Below are 16,002 nucleotides of genomic sequence, written 5' to 3' on the forward strand. Positions count from 1 at the left end.
GTTCTTGTCTTTAACACTCAGATGCCCAACTCCAAATGGGGTATAAACCTAAATCAATCCATTTTACCCTGTATAAAGCATATACAAGGTAAACTCATAAATTGTTTGCTCTCTATAACACTGATAGAGAGAGATGCATAGCTGTTTGCCCACCCAGGTATTAACATATACTCTGAGTTAATTAATAAGTAAAAAGTGATTTTATTAAATACAGAAAGTAGGATTTAAGTGGTTCCAAGTAGTAACAGTCAGAACAAAGTAAGTCACCAAGCAAAATAAAATAAAACATGCAAAACTATGTCTAATCAAACTGAATACAGAAAAGATCCTCACCAGTTCCAGAATGCTCCCTTTTACAGACTAATCTCCTTTTAGCCTGGGTCCAGCAATCACTCACACCCCTTGCAGTCACTGCCCTTTGTTCCAGTTTCTCTCAGGTATCCTTGGGGGTGGAGAGGCTCTCTCTTTAGCCAGCTTAAGGCCAAATGGAGGGGTCTCCGATGGGCTTAAATAGACTTTCTCTTGTGGGTGGAGACCCCTCCTCTCTCCTATGCAAAGTCCAGCTCCAAGATGGAGTTCTTGACTGGGCAAGTCACATGTCCATGCATGACTCACAGTTTCTTACCAGGTAGCAGCCATGGGTCACATGCTACCTTGAACGTCCTCAAGTAGACTTCTTATGTGGATTGGTGCATTCCAAGATTCATTGTCCTTTAAGTGTTTCTTGATTAGGTACTTAATTTCAACATTCCTTTCTCCGGGAACTGACCAAATGCTCTACTAAGGATATTTAGAAATCAAGCCAGTATACAGCCAATATTCAAATGATACATGCATACAGATAGAATTAATAGATTCAGTAGATCATAACCTTTACATAGATATGTTACATGGCATATGTAGCACAGCACATATTCCAGTTATGTCATATATATTCATAAGCATATTTCCATAAAGCATTATGGGGCACGGCATCACAAAGGTGTTCCCAAATGTAGTGCTACCGAAACTTAATCCACTGGTATTCCACTTTGAGTCAGGACATCCAAGGGACTTGCTGTGGCAGGAGCAGGCAGAGCCTGGAGCAGGCAGCTGGTAGTATCTTCGACGAGGTAGTGATGTTGAGCACAATGGAACAGCTGCTTTCATTAGGAGGCTATACACCTGCTTTGGTATCACCCTGTTAGACCCTTGCTTGTGGATTTGGTGGTCCCTTAAGACTCTCAGGGAATTACCTCAGATGACTCATGAGGCTCAGAACATCCTTCACAGTACCCCCCTGAAAAAGATGCCTGCTAGGCGTCCTTCAACCTGATTTATCATGGTGTGACTGATGTAATTCTCAAAGTACGGTGTGTGTGTGTGTGTGTGTGTATGTTGTTGGTTGTTCCACCAACGATAAGCCACCCCGTTACACTCCCAAACAACAAGATTCATGAGCTTCCCCTGGTGAACTTTGGATCTACTTCACCAGGTACTCCTCATGTCCCTGGATGGGTGGAGGTGGTTGCTGGGAAAGGAGTTGTTGATATGGTTTTTCAGAAGGGGTGATGGGACATTGACTATGTTTTCATCATCTTGGGCAGTTGGAGTTTAAAGGCTACAGGATTGATCTGCTGGATGACCCAAAATGGGCCAAGTATCGGTAATCTAACTTTTGTGAAGGCTGGGGAGAGCCAATGTGCTATGTGAAGAGCCATTCTTTATCTCCAACTATGATATGAGGGGTTTCCTTGTTTGTAATCCCCTATGACCAATTCTAGGTGGGCTTTCAACTTCTTGTCATGGTGCACATGTTTGACTAGATTGAAGGCTCTGGGGGTACATGTGAGACTTGTGGCATGGGTGGGTGGAACTGGGAGTGGAAACCTTGTTGGCATAAAAAGGATGGTGGTGGTTTGATCTCTGGTCAGAGTTGTTATATGCAAATTTGGCAGAAGGGAGGAGTGAAACCCAGTCATTCTAATGGTAATGATAAAGCAACAGAGGTATTGCTCAAGAATTCTAATAATTCATTCCATCTATCCATCAGCCTGGGGTTGATAAGCCAAGGAGACATGTAGATCCACATATAAGAACTTGAAGGATGGAGATGGATGGCAGGAGAGAGATCACTTGATCATTGCCTGTTAGGTTCACTCCCTCAGGGGCACCTGGCATTGGCCACTGTCGGCAGAGAGACTGGGCTAGAGATGGACTTGGTCTCTGACTGCACGCCTTTCTTATGTTCTTATGAACAGCTCTCTCCAGAAATGTGAAATTAACTGCAGTCCTTGATCAGATGTAATGTTAGATGGTAGACCAGGGAGTTTGAATACATGGTTGAAAAACAGTTGGGCTGCGACCGCTGCAGTGGAAATCTGAATGCCTGGCAGAAAATGGGACATTTTTGTAAGTAGGTTGACAAAAACTAGCACAGTTGTGTGGCCCTGGTAATTGGGTAAATGATAAAGTCCACGGAGATGGACGACCACGATTGAGATGGAATTGGCAGTGCAATCAAAATGCCCAGGGGTTTGGTGCAGGGAGTCTTCATCAACTCCTGTGACACATGCACTTGAATGTAGTACTACATGAAAAAATGTATTTTTGGCCATCTGAAATTTCAAGAGCCTCAGTGTTTTCCGGGGGGCCGAAATGACCAACTGGAGTGAATCATAACATAGCCAGAGTATTGCTAGATGTGGCTGACTGTTTGAGGTATAAATCCAGAATTTTAATAAGAGGATCCCTTTTAGGACTGAAAATATCGAGTCAGAAGCTAGATCTGTACCAGTTGCCATAATTTTCACTGCTAATGGATCGAGGGATAGGAGGGACTTCATGAGAGACAGCAAGATGTTCATAGAGACATTGGCAAAATGGCAGGTTTGCCATTCCTGGCATCGGGCAATAGATTACAGTGTAATTGAACCTGGAACAAATGGACTGACATATACGGTGTTGATTGAGAGATTTACAGTCACAGGTACTCTGAGTACTTGTGATCCATATATACCTGGACTGGGAAACTTGCACCTTTCAGGTGATGGTGCTATTCTTTAAAAGTGGCCTTGGTGGCCAGCAGTTCTTTGTCACAGACTTCACAGTTTTGCTCCGGAGGCATCAGTTTACGGGGATAGAATGCGCAAGGATGGAAAACTCCTTGAAGCTTATGCCACTGTATTGAAACTGTCCCAGTCACATAATTGGAAGCAACTTCTTTGACAACAAAGGCTTTTGCCAGGTCTGGATATAACAAGATGGATGCTGATCCTAATGAAATACAATTGTAACTAATGTTAAAAAGGTAACTATAGACCTAAATGATTATGGCTTATTCGCCAAAAACCACTTTAATATGCTGGTTCTCACATAGGCTAATGGTAGTGGGCCTCATAAATGCTGACTGCTGTTGGAAATGTAAGTCCCTGAATGCTACATTAGCTCTCATGTTTTGGAAGTGTCTCTGTATTAAGAATTTCTGGTATGAGGTGGGTCAAAGCACCAGTTGGATACAGAATGTTAAATTGGAGCTCTACCCCTTAGGTTTCATTCTTGGATGTATTCCTGAAAATTACCTGGTAACAACATGCAGCTTTGGTCACTAAAAATTTAATCCTACAAAAATGGAAAAGTCAATTCCCACCAAATATTGATGCCTGGCTCAATGATATGGTTGACCTTGCAGCTAACTAATGATTGGCATTCCATAGAAAGGGAAAGCATGAAAAATTCAAAGGCATTTGGACTGTTTTTTCAGAGGTCTATGATTAATGTAGATCCTGAAGATAGTTATGTTGCTTCCCTTCCCTTCCATTTATCCTAACTCTATTTACTTACTTTATATATTTTGATTAATCTGGTATTTTGGTGTATTGTATTTGGAAAAAATTAATAAGAAATTATAAATAAAAAATAGGTGCTTATGTAAGTACTTCCTTTAACAATCAAAGGTGGACTGGGCCTCTGGTATCCAAGCAAGTATAGTATTCTTCCGGAGCAGCTGGGCAGTTGGGGTCACCACCTTCAAACACTCCCTGATGAACTGCCAGTAAAAGTTGGAAGACTCCAGGAAACACTGGACGTCATGGACATTCTTTGGGTTGTCCATTCCATGACTGTGGACAATCTTCAGGGTTTGAAGAAGTCAACAAAAAGGCGATCAAACTCACACTTCTGGGGTTTCCTGAATAGGCCATTTGCTCAGACATGCTTGTGCACAATGTGGATGCGTTGGTCATGAAGGACTTGATTTTCTGAGAAGGTAGATCACCATGAACTGATCTACAGGGCTCCAGTGGGAGACGTGGATGGAGAAATGAATTTTTTTGGAAGATTCTCATCAACGTGTTCTTGTAAGGCCTTGAGTTCTGATTTTGACACAGAATAAATCCATCCGAATACAATTCTGGTGCCTGGCTGGAGGTTGAGGGGGCCGATGTAGGGTCTATGTGGGAGTAAGATATCAGCATTTCTTTTATCAAATACATCAGCAAAATTTTGGTATTTTGGTACTGTTGTCTCCTTGAATCTGCTGAACACAGAAGGTAGTGGCCTTTTCCATTCCTCTTCTTGTTTTCTGGGCATCTGACTCGGCTAGATGCAGTTGTTGGCAATAGCTTGCCTTGAATTGTATATCTTCCATCCTCCAAGAGATGTTTGGATTATGCACTGAGAGCAAAGAAATGCTGAACATAATCAAGAAGTGTGGCAAGCTGATTATATTGAGGATATGTCTTCACTGCCCGCCGGATTGGTGAGCAGTGATTGATCCAGCGGGGATCGATTTATCACATCTAGTCTAAACATGATAAATCGACCCCTGAGCGCTCTCCCGTAGACTCCTGTATTCTAGTACCACGAGAGGCGAAGGCAGAGTCGATGGGGAGCAGCAGCAGTTGACTCACCGTGGTGAAGACACCACAGTAAGTCAATCTAAGTATCACAGTAAGTATTGAGTAACTTAAATCGATTTTCCCTCCCCCCCCACACAGTGTAGACCAGGGTTTAATTGCTGAGTTTCCTGATGGTCTTGGATTTTTGACTTGGAGGGGCACAGTTTCATGCTACCATCAATTAGCTTCACTTGGTTTGGGGTGAGCATCTTCTGCACTGGAAGTTGAGTAGCTTTAGTGAGCCCATCATCCATAAAATTACTAGAAGCACTGAAATCCATGAGCAAAAGCTGAGTGCAGCTCACTTCTAATCGGGATTAAGAGGTGGAGAAAGACCTGCATTGTGGAGGGTGACTGTTCGTGGCTACCAAGATACATGATGACAGAAGAGGGAGGTTTTGTGGAGGACTCAATTTCTTGGTTACATTGAGCAGCAACCTCTGTAACAGGGCTGGACGTGGTTGTTTTCCAAGGGTCTAGATTTAAGGGGGTACTCAGTAACTAAGTCCACCATAAAATAGGGAAAGGTTGTTCTATCCCCAATACTCCTTCTCCTGATCCATGAGGTGCCTTTGCATCACATCTGTCTTCATAGGCTCCTGTTATGGAATAATGCTTGGGGATGGCTGGAATGGAGCAGGTCTAAGCTGGAGTTGTGGCTATGTCCTCTTCTTTTCTTGGCATCGCTTAGACAGATGACTGTCGATCCAGATGCACAATTCAATACGAGTTCAGAATTGTAGGGGATTTGACCTGGACCAATTAATCTTTTATGTTGTCATTCAGACGCTGGTGGAAATGGTAGATCTGGGCTGACCCTCTCCATGCCGTGTTGGCAACCAGATGCTGAAAGTGAGCAGCATATGCCGAGATAGGCTGATGGCCTTGTCTGAGAAACTGCAAGGCAGATTCAGTAGTGCCCATCTGCTCCAGAAGCAGTGATTCTCAGTCTAAGGTTTCATCAGTCAATAAATGGATGATAAGCCCAACTTTGGTCTGGTCGTTAGGATACGTTGTGGGACACATCCAGAACAAAAGGAGGAACTGGTTAAGAAAACCATGGAACATCTGGCAATTCCCATGAAATCTTTCTGGCAGTGGGACCTTTGGGCCATGTTTCATAGGGAACATAGCTGGTAGTACTGGAGGTACTGGAGATACTGGGGTTTATGAGCAGAGAGAGCCATTCTCCAGTTCCAGCTGGGCAAGTTGATCCTGAAGATGGTGGGCCAACCATGCCAGGTGACCAGCCATTGCTTGAGCAGCAGGAGCCGGGGCAGTCTCTCAGCACTGCTGGGAGTATCCCCAAAAGCTGGGAGTATCCCCAAAAGGTAGCCATGTTGAGCAGAATGGGGTGGCTCAGGCTCAGGGATGACTCAGGCTCAGAACACCCAGGGTATGTCTTTATTGCAGTTAAAAATCCACAGCTGGCCTGTGTCAGGTGACTCGGGCTTGCGGGGTTTGGGCTGTTGGGCTATAAAATTGAAGGGTAGGTGTTTGGGCTCGGATTGGAGCCCAGGTTCTGGGACCCAGTGAGGGAGGAGTGTCCCAATGCCTGAGCCCGAATGTCTACATTGCAGTATTATAGCCCCATAGCCTGAGTCAGCAGCCATGGGCCAGTCACATGTTTTATTGCAATGTAGAGAAACCCTCAGACTCAGGGATGACTCATGAGACTCAGAACACTCATCACACTTTGCTTGCTGCCCCCACTACATTTCCCCCGTATACAAACTTAAAGCTTAGCTGTTGCTTGGCACCCATTTGTTTGTGAACATTTTAGTCTCCATTCAAATTGGGTGTGTTCCAATCCCAGTCTTGCATAAACTGACGGTGCAAAATTTGGATTGCCTTAAAACCTGTTGAATGAGAGATGGGCAATGGCAGTACATTGGGACCCAATGCAGAAAATGGACCTTGGCTGTATTGGTAAAGGCTTGTTTCTGCCACCCTTACAGTGCTGCCAAATGTCATAAATATCATGGGAAAGCCCTAACATGCCTACCTACTTTCTAGCTATGATCTCACAAATGTAGCTGGGCTGCAAGCAAGGGAGCAGAGATTTCCTAACAACCATCTAGGCTTCCACAATTCTGGTTCTGGTTCATGACTGGGACTCCTAGATGCCATGGCAATGCAGATAATAATAACAATAAACTTGATAGCTGCACCCTTCCTCGTGCTGAGTAGACCAACTGACTGAAGGGGAAGGTGGTTGCTAGTTGAAACAGCTGAGATGTTAAATTAGAGAAATGACAGTTGCCCTTCAAAATTGGGAACCATTTATCTAAAGAAAGGGTACCTGATCTCTTCTTGATACTTTCATATAATTTCCATTGATGTCAGAGGAATTACTTGTGCATATTGAGGAGAGAATAAAAGTTGCAAGCAGCTACTGTCCCATCATTGGTTTACAGGAAGCAGAAAGCACATAATATATGAAGTTGTGTCCCTGCTGTGCTGCCTTTATCATGCTTGCAAATTGTTAATGTTTGATTCTAGTCTGCCAAAATAAAATAGGGGAAAAGCCTGTAAGTATTTTTGATCTATTTAAGGAGTGTAAAACACCATTTTTTAATAGCTATGTGCTACCACAAAAAAGTAAGCAAAATTTTGGCATTATAAGTAATTGGTAGATATAAAACTACCATACATAAAGCGTTCAAGATGTTTGCTAAATAAATTAAATCCAGTTGTTAATTTCTTATGATTTCTTCATTTATAACAGTGTGGTACGAGACATTACTAATTAGACTGAGAATATTAGTGGCAACTCTGGGAAATATTGAGTTACTTAAATTAGATTAATTTTTTTGGTTTCTTTGAAAGATATATTTTCTTTTGTTTTCTCTCATCTGTTTAATTTCTTAAATCTTTTCATATAAACAATCAGACTTTTAAAAGATATATTGTGTTTTTCATCCTCTGGGTGCTTGAACATGCACAGAGATTAAAGCAAGGCCTTCTTACAGAATGTTACAGGGTTCCTACTCACTGCTAGTGTGCCTCCTTACATCTAGGTCTGGGACTGTATCTCTTGCTGCATTGGGTACCTCCTTGCTGCTCATTGCTCACACTGTAACAGTCTCTCTTCTGATAACTTGGCCTTCTGGCCAGGTTCCCATTTAGTCCACCCCTTTAAGGATTACGAAGTCCAGGAGGACATCTATCCAAATGCCATCACTGGAAAGGTGTTCAGCCCCTCCTTGGGCTCTGTGCTACAATAGCACTGGGTGGCAGGGGAACCCGGGCCCATCCGCTACACCAGGTTCCAGCCCAGGACACTATAACCAGCAATCCAGGTCCTCAGTCCCTGCCCCTGTTGCTGTTTCCTTGGGCTTCTTCTGACAAAATCTCCCTGTCTTCTGTTTCCTGGTTCTGGGTTTCCACTGGAGCTTACTCTATTCCTCATGACTACGTCACCCCTCCTAGCCTCTTGCTAGACTCCTTACTCCAGGACAGGCTCTGAGGCCTTACTCTCCTCCTTGTCCCTGATAACCTCCCTCATACAAGGGAGTTACTGAAGACTCTTTCCCCTGCAGCCCCATTCTACTCTCAGTTTCTTGGCTTTATGTTGGCCCAGCCCTTTCATAGGTGGCTTTATAGTGCTTCACTTTCACTTCACCCTGGCCCTCCTTCTCTGAGGTGACACCAGCTGACCTATTTGGCCTCTCAAGCCCTCATTAACCCTGTTGAGGCTGGTGTGGGGCCATACTCCATCACAAATAAATTGTCTTGTTTTTAGACCTTCAGCAGGACTCTGTCTGGGTATCCTGCATTTTACTTATTTTCAGAAATGCTTGAGACCTCTTTTTATAATCTCTTAAACAAATTTTAGGCAACTGCATGATCTGTCTGTGAGTCAGTGTTCTCAATGAGATTTTGTTCGTGCTGTAAAATGGTTCTCTGCAAGAAAGACTGGATTGTGTTGCAGATTTCTTGTAGAATCTCAGACATTTATTTTTACTGGAATTAGAGATGGAAGAGATATAAAAGGTCATCTAATCCATCCTTCTTGCCAAATCAGCATTATTCCCTACATTACATTTGTATAGTCTTGTGCAATCTAGTTTTTAAAATAGCTTGAGGAATGGGACTTCACCCACTTTCTTAAGAAGGCTGTTCCTTAGTTAATAAATGTCACTGCCAGGAAATTTTTCCTGAAATTAAGAAAAGGTTTAGGAATGTGGAATTGTGTAAGACCCACTGCCTGAGATATTTAAAAGTGCCTGGAAGAAGCACTAGAATATACAGTAGGGAACAATTTTGCACTGCCAAAAAGATGGTCTTTATGACCTAAATGTTTTTTGTTTCCTGTCTGTAATTACTGAGATTCTGTTTCTCAACATCATAGAATCATAGACTATTAGGGTTGGAAGGGACCTCAGGAGGTCATCTAGTCCAACCCCCTGCTCAAGGCAGGACCAATCCCCAATTATTTTGACACATCTTGTTCTACAGTAATAGTCAGTTTGGTGGAACATTGCTATATTAACGTCTATTATGAAAGACTAAATTGTGCATTTCGTTTTTATTGACAACGTATTCTGAAAGCCTCTACTGAATGAAACCTATTGGATCTGAATCAGAAGTATGGGAAGGGAGGCTGATTTCACAATAATATAGATATTATGGATAGCGGTACTGTACAGAGGTAGAATAAAGGAAAGATTTACGATAAACAGTTTAGTATATTGTGCTGTGAAGTCCTCATCCACAGCCAAAGACTGGGGACAATGATTTCTACTGTTTTGAAAAAAAAAGAAAAAAAGAGATTATTTTTTCCATAAGCAGTCCTGTTGCTTTTACCCATGAAATGTCAAAGTAATGTACACATCAGTCAGTGGGAGCAGTGTGGCTAAAATGCTATAACTAACTACATTCTGAAATTGTCGGACAACCTTACGTGACATGTATGACTTCAAATGGGTTTAAAGATTTTTTTGTTTGTTTATATTATCAACTCAGACCATTTAAGGGAGACTGTATTTTAAATTCATTGATGTAATCTTAAATGATTTAACATTTAACTTCTCCTGAACAATGTATTTGGCTTTGACTTATAGTTTGATGTCCAGAAACTAAGAATCTACTGTGACCCAGAACAAAACAACCGAGAAACAGCTTGTGAAATCCCAGGATTTGTGAGTATGATTGATGAACTTTCCAGGATTGTTTGACATTTTATCCAAATAACTAAACACAGGGGCTATCTTAATAATGAGCTTTTTAAATAAACATTTCTGCATTTATTCAACTACTGTAAACAAATTATTTCTGGAATTTGAGGAACTCATTCTATAATGTTTAAACAGGTAACAGCTACATGTATCTGTCATCTATCAACCTAGTTTTAGAACAAACGTATTTTATAAGACTTTTGTATTTTCCTAGAAAGACATCCCTCAAGAGGTCTTAAAATATTATTACTTATTTGAAGGTGCAAATGTGAAATCAGTACGAAGTGAACTCTAAATCTTGTGTGACAAATGCTTTGAGATACTAAGTGCCTGGAGTTGTATTGATGAAAAGAGCTATCTACTTTAAGTGCAATGTATTTTTAGTACTACAATCATCAGTAAATCCCCTAATCTCTAAAATCTATTATCTAGTCAACAGAACTGTGTTTCTAAGTTTTTAAATTAGAATTTCCTGTCAAAAGTATCCCCACTGAAGTTGGTGGCAAAACTACAATTGACTTCAGTGAGGCCTGGATTTCATCCAGTGTGTTTTGGATGAGACAAAACTGAAGTCCTAATCAGTTCATGTCCAGGTTCATGGAGCTGAAGAGTGACCTAAAAGTGGCCTTGTCCTTACTTAGTTGGTTAGAGTTCATTCTATATTGAAATGTTAGTTGTTTGTAGAATGGTGCAGTGAAGTCTAAACCATGTGGGGCTAAATGTTGTAAAGAGTTCAGCTCCTTTTTCAGAACCAGGGCCACCCAGAGAATTCAGGGGGCCTGGGGCAAAGTGGAGGAGCTGCGGCGCTTGTACTCACCTGGCGGCGGTCCGGGTCTTCGGCGGCATTTCGGCAGCACTGAAGGGCCCCCAGCTGCCGAAATGCCACCGAAGACCTGGAGCAACTGAAGGGCCCCCAGCTGCCAGGCTAGGGCTTGCGGGGCATTTCGGCGGTGGGTAGCCCTTCAGTTGCTCCGCATCTTCGGCAGCACTGAAGGGCCCCCTGCCACCAAAATGCCGGCCAAAGGCATGGACAGCTGCTGGGCCAGGGCTCGTGGGGCATTTCAGCGGCAGGGAGCCCTTCAGTTGCTCCGCGTCTTCGGCAGCACTGAAGGGCCCCCAGCTGCCGAAATGCCACCGAAGACCTGGAGCAACTGAAGGGCCCCCAGCTGCCAGGCTAGGGCTTGCGGGGCATTTCGGCGGTGGGTAGCCCTTCAGTTGCTCCGCATCTTCGGCAGCACTGAAGGGCCCCCTGCCACCAAAATGCCGGCCAAAGGCATGGACAGCTGCTGGGCCAGGGCTCGTGGGGCATTTCAGCGGCAGGGAGCCCTTCAGTTGCTCCGCGTCTTCGGCAGCACTGAAGGGCCCCCCGCCACTGAAAGCCGGCCGAAGACCCGGACCGCCGGGCCAGGGCTTGCAAATTGCCCCACTTGCCCACCACCCCCGGGCGGCCCTGTTCAGAACCTAAGTAACAGCTAGATTTACAGAACTGTTCTGTGTCTAGCAGCTGCCATTGTGATGCTTATAGTTGGTTTTTTTGAAAGAGCTCAACTCCTGCTTAGACACCAAATAAGTAGTTAGATTTTCAAAAGAGCTCAGCTTATTGGATACTGAGCAGTTTGGCAAGCCTGGCCATAGGTACTGAGCACTTTTGTACATCCAGCTCCTGTTTAGGTTCTTACATGGGAGGCGAGCTTCAAAGTCTACAATAAATTTAAACTTACTGGATATGATTCTTTCTATAAAGCTTTGTCAACTTAATTGCAGGATTGCATCATCTTGATATTTATAAATTGCTAATGGGATTCAGAAAATAAACAAATGCACCCCACCACATTCTGCGTGATCATATCCAGACAAAAAGATCCCTTTTTGCCAGTTTAGTTTCACTTGTTTTTGTCATAAATGAAATTCACATGTCACTGTGAAAATCTGAAGGTGCAGTGATGTGTCAAAGGATGCATAGCACTGTGGCCATATCACTTTGGATTCTGATTGTGCCAGAGTTTGTAAGCTAAGCATGGTTGTGCTTGGTCAGCACTTGCGTGAGGATCCTACTAAAGGTAATGGTTTGGTAATTCACTAAAGGAGACTACCCCATAATTTCTGATGTGCTAGGAGATTTCAGGATGTATCATTCTGTGCTATTACAGATACAAGAAACCTCATTGCAATTATACAACCCATAGACTAGTATGTGGCTGCATCCTACATAGGCATAAAGGGAGGGAAGAGAAAATCAAGCCAATCCTCTCCTCACCCTTGCATGGCCACATAGGATCTACCCAGGTCTTGAGTTAGGACATGAAAACGGCAGGGACTTCACACCTGCTATTTGGGAACTGGTTATAAAAATATATATTTTTTCCTTTACAAATATTGCTACATTCTTAAACTGTTTCTTTTCATTTCAGAATGGAGAGGTAAGCTCAGTCATAAGCCACTCAAACTCAATTTAAGGTAGTATTTACTTTTTTATAAACTCAGTATTATGCCATCAGCTGGTAATGTGCAGTTGGTTTTGAGAGATGGAAAGTGGTTTGCAAAAAAACTAAAAGCAATGGAATCCTGCTAATCAAAACTGTATTGTCAATGGGCAAACATTTTCAATTTGGGTGTCTAAAGTAAAACATCTAGTTCTAAATCCAGAGATGGGCACTGGAATAAGTGGCCTGATTTTTGGAGGTTCTGAGAACCAGTGGCTCCTATTGGCTTCAGTTCAATTGCAGTTGTTTTTGACACAAACTAGACTTATATTTCATAAATGAAATATATCAATTTCACCCTGAGGGGAATATTCTACTAGGAACCCTCTTTTAAAAGTATGTGTTACACAACACCTTACAAATTAAGGTGCAATATATTATTTGTATTATTGTGTAAATAATAAGTGTTCAATTCAATACAAAACCTACTCTTCCACAGCTCAGAATGCAAACCCCACAACCTCAAGGTTGAGAGGGAGCTTTGTCTGGACTGGCAGAAGAAAGTGTATTGGCTCCCTTTGCCCCATCCCGCAGGGGCTGGGAAGAGGCTAGCCAGGAGGAGAGGGAAAGGCATCACCTGATCTGGGGACTGGGTTTGACCTCCAGCTTGAGCCCCCTCTCATGCCCAAGCAGCTCAGGGGTAGTTCAGGTTCAAATTGTTATGACACAGCAGGTGGCAGGCATCCAGTACACATACTTATCCCATAAGGGGTTCAGTTCTCTCATAAACAGGGGTTGGAAATGGGCTTAGGGGAAGGACTCCCCTAAAGAATGTAGGGAATGGGGCACCTAATGTCTGGTACAGTGAAGAGGCAACCGCTTCTCCACAGCTCCTTGACCTTCATGCAAGGGGAGGGTGGAGAGGTCCCAGCAATGGCCAGAAACCAGCTGTGAAGGGATGAGGGCTAATGGCAGCGCTCCACCAGGTTGAAATGGTTAAGAAAGGAATCATGATCTGCATTGTTCGTGTTTTTGCCAGATAGTTCCCAGATATGTTAAGTCAATAAAGTTGTTGTCTAATTAAATCACATCTCTTGCATCATGTCTTTCTTCCCGTATGTATGGGACTGTCAAGGTTCCTTCCCCACTCTGAACTTTAGGGTACAGATGTGGGGACCTGCATGGACACTTCTAAGCTTAGTTACCAGCTTAGATCTGGTATTGCTGCCACCATTCACAAGCACTCCCTTCCTTGGATTGCCTTGAGAAACTTCACCAATTTCCTGGTGAACACAGATCCAAACCCCTTGGATCTTAAAACAAGGAGAAATTAACCATCCCCCCTCCTTTCTCCCACCAACTCCTGGTGGATCCAGATCCAACCCCCCTTGGATCTAAAAAACAAGGAAAAATCAATCAGATATTAAGAAAAAGGCTTTTAATTAAAGAAAAGAAAGGTAAAGAAAACCCTCTGGGAGAGATTAGCATACCAGCTACTCTCACAGACAACAGATTCAAAACACAGAGGATGTTCCCCTGGGCAAAAACTTTAATACACACAAGAATACCCAAATTTGATAATTCCCTTAATGGTACCAAGACAAGTTACAAAGAAAATAAACATAAACCTATTTATTCCTTTCTAAAACTTACTACTCTGATAAGAGGCTGGTTCTTTGATCTTTTTCACTCCGGCTGAAACTGAAAAACTAACTAGACAAAGGAAACTTCCCTCCGTCCTTTTGAAACATCTTGTCCCCCCCATTGGTTCCTCTGGTCAGGTGTCAGCTAGGCTAGGTGAACTTCTTAACCCTTTACAGGTAAGAGAGGCATTAACCCTTAACTATCTGTTTATGACACGGACAATCTAAATCCTCAGGTTTTATGTAGCATTGTTTGAGCATTTACTCTATGGGAAACCAGATATGTTGTGTATTTTTTTTAATGAATTTGTTTTTTGGGTGAGGAATAATGAGCGTATTTTTCATTCAACTGAAACCAATTTTAAATGTTGTAAATCAGCTTACTTCTTTGGGGTTACTTCTGATTTTTATCGGTAGACATCTGGGGAGACTCAGGCCCAATATTTGTAGGTAAAAAGCATGTTTTATACGTTGGGGGTATTTTCTATAACCCATATTCATGCACCCATGATTACTTGTGTGCACTAATGCAGTCACCATAGTTCATACATCACAAATTCTAGTCAATGTGATGCATATTTTGAATGTTGATTACTGAAAATACTCTAAAGATCACTATGAGATTGTTCTTAAATTTTAAGAGGATGTAGACATGAATAGTCTTGTCTATAAATGGAAAAGAATAAAAATATCATCAGGGATCTCTGGAGTGAAGCCATCACTAGTTCATAACATAAACTTGGCTGATATCTGAACAATTATTAGATGTTCCAGATGAAGTACTTTGATGTATCATAAATGAAAGCCACAGTGGTGACATGTAAAATTCTTTAACAGATTTTTTACTAGTCTTTAATGATTTGTATAACTGGTGCTGGATGAATTCTGTAAAAACTATTTTTTAAAATTCATTTACCTCTTATATGGATGTTTGGTTCATGGTCAGGCCCCTTTTGAACATCCTTGTTAATGAGTTTTTGTTTTCAGGAATATTTTTGGAATTGCCTTTCTTGTTCTGAATACCCATAGTCACATGCTAACAATATAGCATTCGCAGTACGCGATTTGCTATACGTCATTTGTTGTGTCCTCTTTAAAAAGTTTCAGAAATAGTTCTATGTGAATTAGTGATCATTTACATGTGAGAAAGATTGTATAGTTTAAAAGAATTTTTTTAAAAAATCTATCCTCTGAAAATTTTTCATCCAAACTATTTGGTGAATATTTATGAATAACAAATTCATTTTCAGAAATTGTGATCTTTCTGAATGATTCAAAAATGAAAAAGAGACTTAATTCATTAACTAAGTTATTCCCCAAGAATAATTTGACCAACTCTTTTTGTAGCTGTAATTTCTTCAAAAAAAGAAAACACTTTAATTACAGTAGAAATCTGTTTTTTTCTGAATGGTCTAAGAGCTATCAGGGTTTTGGAGAGGTGGGACAGGAATTCATGGCTGCAAAGTTGCTCAGGGACATGACTGTATTCATTTAGGGCAGGAGTTCTGATTAAACAAATGTTACATAACCCAGGGCTGTGCTGTATACGAAATAAAAATAAAGCCAGTCCTATATTTGATCATGTTAATGCAGTTTATTGTAATGTATTGATTTATGGTTTTCCATGTATTTTGATGATCATTTTTATTTTTGGTAGTGTATGAATGGCCCTAGTGATGTAGGCTCCACGCCTTCTCCTTGTATATGTCCTCCAGGAAAACAAGGGCTTCCAGGCCCAAAAGTGAGTAGAGTTTTCTTTAATTTTCTTATTTTTAAAATCTTTAAAATCTTTATAACATAGAAGGTAAAAACACCACCCACATTTCGGTGGTGTTTTTACCTTCTATGTTATAAGGTCATTGTGTAAGGAAGCCCAATT

General features: G+C 41.9%; 1 protein-coding gene across 6 annotated transcripts in view; it reads left to right on the top strand.

The window, feature by feature from the left end:
* The window catches only part of COL21A1 (collagen type XXI alpha 1 chain), a 181,845-nt gene that overhangs the window by 53,896 nt on the left and 111,947 nt on the right, over nucleotides 1-16,002 (top strand). For 4 of the 6 annotated variants that reach the window (XM_039528333.1, XM_039528334.1, XM_039528336.1 and 1 more), the window contains 3 exons: nucleotides 9,944-10,021; nucleotides 12,469-12,477; nucleotides 15,781-15,864. In XM_039528333.1, coding sequence (XP_039384267.1) covers nucleotides 9,944-10,021; nucleotides 12,469-12,477; nucleotides 15,781-15,864 — 171 coding nt within the window. Of the gene's footprint in view, nucleotides 1-9,943; nucleotides 10,022-12,468; nucleotides 12,478-12,507; nucleotides 12,515-15,780; nucleotides 15,865-16,002 lie in introns of those variants that run through there. The other 2 variants (XM_039528337.1, XM_039528338.1) reach the window with 2 other exon arrangements.

Source organism: Mauremys reevesii, linkage group 3 (genome assembly GCF_016161935.1).
Source record: "Mauremys reevesii isolate NIE-2019 linkage group 3, ASM1616193v1, whole genome shotgun sequence".
Lineage (NCBI taxonomy): Eukaryota > Metazoa > Chordata > Testudines > Geoemydidae > Mauremys > Mauremys reevesii.